Source organism: Varroa jacobsoni, unplaced genomic scaffold (assembly GCF_002532875.2).
Source record: "Varroa jacobsoni isolate VJ856 unplaced genomic scaffold, vjacob_1.0 scaffold_500, whole genome shotgun sequence".
NCBI classification, from domain to species: Eukaryota; Metazoa; Arthropoda; class Arachnida; order Mesostigmata; family Varroidae; genus Varroa; species Varroa jacobsoni.
The window spans coordinates 184,266-193,645 of record NW_019213402.1 but is presented as its reverse complement, the minus strand read 5'-3'; the positions used below and the strand labels follow the sequence as shown (position 1 = coordinate 193,645).

The window sequence follows — 9,380 nt, the reverse complement described above, 5'->3', positions numbered from 1 at the left end:
AGACATTCTGATCTATGAATTCTAGCGTTTTGAGTTGTTAGTATTGTTAAAAGATTCAGATCGGCAGCCCTAACGCTATCCGAATGTCTATACATTCAACACGACACAAACACTAATTGATATTTGCACAATCACGCTCAATGCCCCAAAACCCACGATATTTGACTGATGGTACGACAACGTTATGTCGTATAGTGTTATCTAACTGATGCCGTAATAGCATAAATGGAATAAGTCGAAGTTCCCAACGAATCGATCGCACTCGGATGCTATGCGACAAGGGCTTGTTTTTATTATTATTATTTTATTAAAGAGTTGTTATTTCTGTACGTCGAAAATTAATAAATAGCACTTACTGCATAAAGCCAAACTTTTGGGCTCTACATCCCATATAAAAGACTTATTTAATATTACTATATATTCCTTAGCTTTTTTTTTCATTTGTCATTATTATTTGTTTATTTTGTATGAAAAAGCCGTGGAATCGCCTGTTTTTAGGTACGGTATCAAAGACTTGCCCCATTAGTGGTTTAATTGGAGTGGGTTTTGCTAAACATAACTGACGTTTTTCCTACAAGAATATGTTATCTACCTAATTCTTAATTTTTTCCTCGTTCCTTGTTTTCCTAATTACTAATATCTCGCTGAAATTTCAACCGGCGTGGCGGCATGCTTCTTAATTATAGCCATCATAGCAACGCACTTAAAGAGATTCGTTTTTACGCTATTCATTTGGGTGCTAAGAGCAACACGTGGAAGTATCTACCTTTTTTTCTGTTCCTTCTTCTCACAAATTATGCTAAATGTTCCAGATACCGTTTCTGCCTGATAAGCCAACGCAGGCGTCTCCAAGTAGAATTCAAATGGAGCGGCTGAAGAGAATCACCTAACCGTTGAATGTAGGTCCAATAAAACGACAACGTTACCGTGGTAACAAACAAAGGCCCACAGTACGAAATTGTCTGTCTACTTCCACCTAATGACAAAGGATCTTGGTAACATGCGAAAACGAGGTAACGTTGCTGCAGGCGGTAGTTTCCAGTGTAAAGATGGGCCAGGGACTGTTAGCTACCCTGGTGTTATTAAGAAGGAGAAGACCTTCTGTCTGAAGATTTCACTGGTGCCGGCGGGACAGCACACTTTGTCGACAATGGAGCATGATTGCCATCCTAGGGTTTCTTCCACAGTCCCATCCTTTTCGTAGTTACCTACTGATGGTAAGAAAAATGCGTAAGGAAATTGGCAGGAGAACGTTCACGGAAGTGAATGGCTGGTTAGGAAGAAAATCCTTCCACTCTTTTTCCTTTTCGGTCTATTTAATTGTATGTCTGTATATATATAGACGTGTGTGCGTCTATTTGTGTAATGGGGAAAGTGAGAGATGGTTGGGTAATGATGCGGAAAAGGGTCGAAAACTACCCTGTGTTTGCATGTGTGTATAAAAGCAAGAAAGAGAAATGAGTGAATATGAGCTAACGATGGAGAAACTTCAGAGCGGGCTATCGCTGTCACCGTCGCAGCGGGCCAGCTTTTGCTTGCCAGCGGAAGGAGCAGGGGGGGATTCGGGTGGTCCAAGTGAGAAGAAAGCGAAAAATGTCGCTTTGAAGTGGTTATGAAACGGAACCACAATGGAGGAAAAGAGAACAGAAGTCCTATTCGCAAAAAGCTGGCCAGAGCTAACACAGCGGGCTGCCTCTACCTCGCATCCAGGCGTTGCTTTCAGTTCACGGTTGCCAACATTACGAACGTAAAAAGAAAAAAACAATAAGGGAGAGGGAGCGAAACACGAATACAAGCGCATGAACGAACGGCCACCAACGAACGTTCGGGGCCTTGTTTCTCAGTCTTCCTCCAGCGAAAACTAGCCACAAAAACAAAAACGTGCCGATCCTACTGACCATATTACTGTTGATACGTCGAAACGAGAGAGAAAAACAAAAGCATATCCAGGTTTTTACTCAATATGGTAACGGCGCTAGCGATAGCGCAGTCGTATGGGATCACATATTGCAGGGTTCGTTAAGGTTGTATTCTACATAGTGCAACCACCAGCCACAATATCTGGGGACCATCTGCTGGCCTTGGTCGTAATAGAAAGTAAACGACGCAAGAAGAGAGACAACAAAGTGAACGGCAGATCTAGGGAAGACACATCTGAGTAGACTGTGACTGTACACTGAGAATCAGGCAGACGGAAAGAATGACAAGGACAAACAACAAATGTATACGAGGAAAAGTATGTATGACCGTAGAGAAGCCATTTGTTGCTCGTTGGATGCATTAGTACATTTGAGGGCCTGGCATTGCACATCGAAGGTTTCGGCGGTTCCGTTCCTACAGCAAAATGACAGTGAATAAAGTCGCTTTCATCGACGAAGTAAAAGGTACCGCAAAAAATCTTTTTCATCATCAGCATCCTTGCTAGGCCGCCTACGAGCTGTTGCAGCTGAGTAAACTGCTGACAGAGCACAAAGCTGTCAGTTAGGAAAGAGACGCCGAAATATTTAGTGTGCTTCTTTTAATAAGGCATGTTCAGACTACGACGTTCTAGACATCTTCGGCTTCATAACAAGCTACAGCGATAATACGTCATGCCTCAATTCTATAGGCAGAGTGATGAAGTAATCTTTCCATTTGTTAATAAGCTAAACGATTAAACTTCATGCGATTCCTTTATCTCAACATTGGAGGTATATACAAAGCAAATACCTGTGCAACCCGGGCTGGTAATGCGAGATAACCCTGTAGGCCTAATCTAACAGTAGTTCGAGCTCGCAGTTCTTAGCATAAAACGCATTCATTTTGATAATAAACTTTTTATAGAATGTATAATTGTTTATCGATGGAAGCACAGCCGTTCCGCAATATTACACGGTTCGGCGTGTATAAACACATTTCTCGCAGACGAGCTCAGTAAACGTTGAGGTATAATTCTAAAGAGTCTAGCAGAATACGATATCGACCTCCATATTTAGATTCAGTACTACAATCGCTGTTTTGGGATGGCACCGAATACGCTTATTCCCGTTGTTGTTCTATTTGCCCAACTTCAGTTTTCATATATTGAAGAAGATAAAATAAATTGATAGAACAATTCACACGAAGATTGCACTTCAATGGACCGTGTTCTTGTTAGTACGCGCTTAGGAAGCAAGATTCAGCTTTCGACAGGAAAAAACGTAACTAATTCCGCAAGATGGGATGGCGTGGTGATAACGTGCTTGTCATCGAAGACATGTGGTAATTCCAATTCAAAATCGACTGTGGAGGCACTTCATTTCGTGTCTGGAGCCAGCCATTTGAAACAATGTATAAGAACAGTATTATACGGAAACATTTATCTTAACTGACATCCCGATAACATTTATTTGCAATAAAGTGATGCCCATGAAACACAAATGCTTATTGAGCTAATGTTTACAATCGTAACTGACACGAGATATGCCGAAAGGATATGAATGATTCTATAAGCGGTTAGATAAAAACAAACATTTGTTAGACTTTACTATGTCATTTTAACGGATTGGTCGCCTGTAACAATAGGAGAAAGCAGTATTGGTTTTACGTTTTTGCTGCGATGCATATATATATAGAGACATACATTTGTAGATGATATATAAATACATTTCTACTGCGTCTATTATGGCTTTTGCAGCGAAGCTTACCTACTACCCGTAGACTGATGACAGTGTTGATCGAGCGGCTTCGTTTGAAATCGACTCTACAACGGAACTCGCCCGCGTCTTCCTCTTGAACGGGATCCAGCTGGAGGAAAGCCGGCTTGTTTGCCATATTAAAGTATGCTCGACTTGCTAACTGATCGGACTGCGCCGTCCTATCTATGTGACGAGCTCGTTCCAAATCACCCCGACGTGCGTCTAACGTAAACACGGGTGCAGGACTATCATCTTTGTACCACAATACAAGAACGACTTCGTCACCGGCCGCTGGCGGTTCGATATTGCACGGCAGCGCCACTTTTCCTCGAACTACCGCCCAGTATACGATTGATGCTGTAATTTAAAACAAGGCACAATGTCAACAGTTGTGATCCGTTCAAGTTAACGAATTTTTAAAATTGAAATAAATTGTTGTAGTAAAGTTATCGATGTAATAAAGTTAAAATTATTACTAATAATCATTGTCGCAGGTGGCCACTGCTTCTGTCGTTAGTCTAATTGCTACTGAGTGATAATTTGAGCTGACTAGCAAATATCTGTAAACTATCAAGATGGTTTTTCAGGTGGGTATTTTTTTTTTAAATATTTTATTTACCTTCTCTCTTCATGCTCGTCCAAAGGCGAACGTTTCTGGTGGAAAGAAAAACCTTCTCGACGGCCATCCTATTTGGCCTTTTTCGAGGCCAAAAATCTGCCTAAGGAGGTCAGAACACTTGTGTCGGCTACATATAGACTTCACACTTTAAAACACTGCTCAAAGCTGTTTCCGTAGTTAAATAATGCCATTTTAGAACTAAGGGATGCATCCTGATTCAGTCGGCCATTGAGATCGGGGATCCCTTGAAAACTATTCCTAAACGAATACAAGTCGTAAAGAAAAATCGAGGTTCGGCCAAGAAACTGAACTGCAGATTATTGGCGTCTACTTTAAATCAATGGGATTTTCAAAAATTGTGGAGTTTGGGTGGTACATAAACTTAGCAGAGAGCGCAAGAAAATACAATTCTTATCCTCTTCGAACATCTCTGTCAGCATAGAACAGCACAGAGCCACACATTATGGGTCTCCACACGGAATTGTTACGGCTTACGAAAAATGGCATGTTTGCGTTAAGATGAGACAGAGAAAGAAATGAATAGCTCCCAAGTGTATGTTTAAACCTACAGTTAAGCTAGATTTCCATTCTAAGAAGATTATAATTTGCGTTTGGTAGGACTGGATGAATCCTTTGGTACTGAAAATCGCTTCAAAAAAGAGAACTATATCATCAATCTGCTTACAATATGTAAATGAGACTCTCCGACAGAAAAGACCGATACATCACCTTATAACAACGCTAAATCCACGTGCTAAAGGTCGTTAACATCGCCTTTCGAGAGCTTCACTCGTAAGTCCTTTTGTGCTCACTGTATTTTTCAAATCTCGCGCCAAACGGTTACCATTCCCTTCCATCACTAACAAATGAAGTTGGTAGTCATATGACAGTGAGCTGAACAAGCTCTGAAGAAACAGTGAAAAATGAGTGAAGGTCGTAGAGAGTGACAATGAACGCGTAAAAATTTATCTGTCACTTAATACTATTGTTCGTTACCTATCGCCTCAAACCAGTATTTCTTTAGGTTATGTTACACACGGTGTCAATGAAGGTTACTAATATTACTACCATTATTATATAATATAATATATAATACCGTACCACAGCACCCGGCGCTGTGGATAGACTATAGAACAACTTGAGTTATTTAGCCACACATATTTCTAATTAACTAAGTAGCGACGATACGTCTCGTTGAAAAAAAGCGAGCTTATTATCCTTGAGGGTATCTATGTGTTTATACTATAAGCGCATAGTAGCACCCGATCGGAACAGAGGATGCCATTTGGGTTATTATTATTCAGATATTGTATTGTACAGGACCAAAGCATGAGGCGTCTTAAAGCTCGTTTGCTAAATCGATCACGTAGCGTAGCTAACGATTAGATACTTATTGGTACCTAGGACCCATGTAAGTGTATAACACAATTAAGCACTGCAATCAACCCAAGACCTCATTAAGGCACGCACAGCTGATATCTATACGCCGCAGGTAAAATGCATCACTATACCGATGAAAAGATAAATTCTGGCCATACGATATTTATATTACACATGCTAATGTATCTGCTTCGAACGGTTCGTCTGAACGTTTTAGGCGTCTTTTCATATTGTCGATCAACTAGAGATGCAGTCTATATGTGTATTATCAATGTGATATAAATGTTTCTTCGTACTTGATGTAAAAGCATGTAGCACCCGACCGCGATCAGGAGCAAAATAGTTGTAGGATTGTCTGATTGCTTGTCTAGGGCATGTGCAAAACGTGTTCACATACGTCTATGCTTGTGCCTGGCGGCAAAATAAATATGATCATTTTATGCTGCCAGATCAAGAAACGAACAAAAAAACTATACCAAAACGTAAGCCAGGATATAAACGGGCTTCCGGAGTAATTTCCTCAAAATGAGTGCATCTAGAATTATGTTAGCAACTATATTTCTAGCTATATCTATATGTAGGCACCGTCTCAAGTCAAGTTACAACGAGTTTTGTGCGCTTTTCCGGGTAAAGTGTGGCATCTTTGTAAAAATATTTTACTACCTAGATTCAATCGAACAAATGATCACAAGTAAAAACCTGAGTAAACAGATTTATAGTTTTCACACTACAACTCGTATATACTTATATATAAAATTACCGTTTCCTCTGCATTCGAGTAAATCTTGATCCAAAAGAGAACTTTTCTAGGTAACTTCGTAGAACTGATTCAAATTAACGCGATTGTACATTCGCAACCGTTCTATCCGGTCTTCACGACATGTTGACCTGAAAAACTGCCGTAAAAAAGCAGCGCGTCCCAGGAATTACTGTATCCTCAAACAAACTCTCCTTATTACATGTACTTTCGTATTCATTTTCTTCAGGACAACATGTTTCTGTTCAATAAAGACATTACCCTAAAGATACTTTATGCGTTAACATTATAGCGTATCATTTGGACACTAGCAAGGTTTAAGCTCGTAATCCTTACCAGGATTATGGACAGCTTACCTTAACTTTTAATGTGTATCCACTTGCATATCTATGCAGAACATCCGGCTTCTCTTTGTGCTCGTATCCAGAGCAGGATTTCTCGTAGGAATGTAAGTTTAGTAGCGAGCGGCTTTAATTTGTTGTGATTCGGATAAACAGGCTTCCGATAAATAATGATAACATTAAAAATAATAAGAAAAAGCCCACATATAAAGTAACATTTCTGTTCACTGTGACAATAGTGGCGATTATAAAGAGTTTTTTCAGTGGCAAGCCAACTGGCTATTGGCATACGGGAACGATGTTGCTTCGAAGCTTCGTTACTATCGCCTAGCGATGCGTCTTCCTTCAGTGACCAGGCAGACAATATGGGATAAGTAAATCCTCTCGCCGTTGTTGTGGCAAACCTCATCGTATTTGTGGGGCTAATAGAGAACATGCCCCCAGGCTAAGCTCAGCTGGAGAGCAACGCAGAAAAAGCCGGCCACGCTGTAGATCCCTTGCCCTCTGATCCTCTTGTCTCGTTTGGAAGCCCTCGCTGCAGAATCTCTTGGGCCCTTCGGGATTGCCGACTGCATTGTTGTACGTGCATTTTACTGGTTGTATACGCGTGAATGCGTGCGTGTGTGTTCGAGCGCCGGATAGAGCTTAATCTAACCAATATTGGCCTTCGCCACCTAGACGTCATTGATCTGTGTCTATAGAAAAATGAGGCATAGTTTTTATACTATCAATATTAGTTTACTGGGTAGCCTAGCTGGGATGCTGATCGACGTATACTTGATGCCTATTACATTATATATGCAATTTCACTTGCAGCTGGGTTTCGTTGCTTTCTCTTTAGGCTGTTGGTGCATCCAGGTCTGTACCTGGACATAACTAGACTTTTATTGGCTGCTATCGTAGTAATTGTAGCTTTTTCTCTAGTAAGATTATAGCCTGCTACTACTAGTGGCGTGTAGTCCCGCAAACTTTTCCGAAATTACGTAAATCACTAACGAGAGTTGAAAAGCTATCCGGGTCCCCGTTGCCTATTTTTTTTCTTGCACTGAACTCGGTTGGTGTTCCTTAATGCGCAGTACATCATTTCTGCATGTATTACAGATAGAGTGATGCTGTGTTCTTTTCATAGCGTTGATGTGGCATAATCAATGCTTCGTATACATCGCTGCCTAATGTATGTTTCTCACAATTGAGTAATAAAATAATTCCTTGACTTGTTTGTGTAAAGTCTTTGTTTACATCCGTGTTCCTTTTTTCTACGTTTTTTTTCTTTTATGATCCAGGAAACAACAAAGTGTAGGCGACAGCGATCAACATCAGCAAACCTCCTCGATCGACGGGGAACGTCCTTGTGAATCATTGTTATATCAGACTGCATGGTATTAGGTCTCAGCAACGTTTACCAGTCGCGTTGAATCAGCCAGACGTATTACCGCCAAGTCGTCAAAAAGCTGGTGTCGGTGTTGCCAGAAAGATCGTGACGTAATTTGCAAGCACGAAAAAACAACGATGAATGGTGCGCTTCACTTATTTTGCCTTTATTCCGTACTTTTAGTCGCTCCGTCTCGCTACTTTCCGTCGTCTTTTTTTCTACAGTTTCTACCTCAGGGGTGCTCAGAAGAAGGCGAAAAAAGTCCATAATTCGTAATACGCATAATAGCTTTCCCCCCAGAAGTGATTGTGAGGCGATGGAGTTTCTTCGAAGAGAGCGAGACGGCCTTTCCCTTGGGGTGAAATCGAGTTAGCTCCTCCATCCCTCTTGCTAGCATTATGTCGGTTTCTGCATTCGTGTTTTAATGCATGAAAGGATCGGCGAGAGGTCGTGGGAATACGACGTTGCCGACGAGATCAGGAATGTTCAAGCCAGTAGCTAGGTCTTTATCCTTTCCAAACTGTCCAGATGATCGAGGGAAGAAATCAGCGTCGGCGGCGTTCAAGGCCGAAGAGCGAATGAACGGCTGGGTTTCAGCAGCAATAGAGATTGGCAAGAGAAAGAGTATAGCGTACCACCTCATCTTGAGCCAGGTCCAGCCGAGAGTAGAAAACTAAGAAGAGGTTTAAGGAAGAAGAAGCACCTAAAACTGCAGAACCAGCTTCACTGTCAACAAAGTGTGCCCTGGATAACTGCAGTGTTAGGAACCCTTCTGCCGTCAAGCAGACCATGGCAGGCACCGGAACCGACGGCGGTGCAAGGCAAAACAACTGGGACTTGTGGGCCGATTGAACGAACCCAAAGCAACGGCGGCTTTTTCCGTACAAACTTGGTTCTGACATGACAACCTTACATGTCAATATCCAGCTCTCGTCCTTCCTATTCTTCATACAAGGGAGGATTTCAAATTGCTAATGTGTTGAGGAGGAGCGAGACCCCAAACCGAAGTCACACTGGGTGTAATCTTTCTAGAAGCCTCATTTAGCACTAGATACTTTCTCTACTCCCCAAGATGCTAGTTACAAGTGGAATATGTGACACAGAAATAAATAAGGAGCATAGAAACCTGAAATCTGTAGAACTCTCCATATCTCCGTTCTTGATTATTAATAGTTCCCTTGTTGGGATAATGTTCGATGCAACCGTCTTTTAGTAGTCGTTTTTTTTTGGTAAGTCCTGCAAGCAGAATTTATAA

The 9,380-nt window shown here is 41.3% G+C and overlaps 1 protein-coding gene and 1 long non-coding RNA gene across 3 annotated transcripts in view; one reads left to right on the top strand and one right to left on the bottom strand.

The window, feature by feature from the left end:
- LOC111260984 (uncharacterized) overlaps positions 1–9,380 on the bottom strand; it is a 44,424-nt gene that overhangs the window by 13,807 nt on the left and 21,237 nt on the right. For both annotated transcript variants that reach the window (XM_022834118.2, XM_022834119.2), the window contains exon 2: positions 3,666–4,013. In XM_022834118.2, the coding sequence (XP_022689853.1) occupies positions 3,666–4,013 (348 nt within the window). The remainder of the gene's footprint in view (positions 1–3,665; positions 4,014–9,380) is intronic.
- Positions 7,037–9,257, top strand: LOC147753428 (uncharacterized). The gene is made up of 2 exons (XR_015311292.1): positions 7,037–7,332; positions 8,037–9,257. It is a non-coding gene; the product is annotated as an uncharacterized LOC147753428 (long non-coding RNA).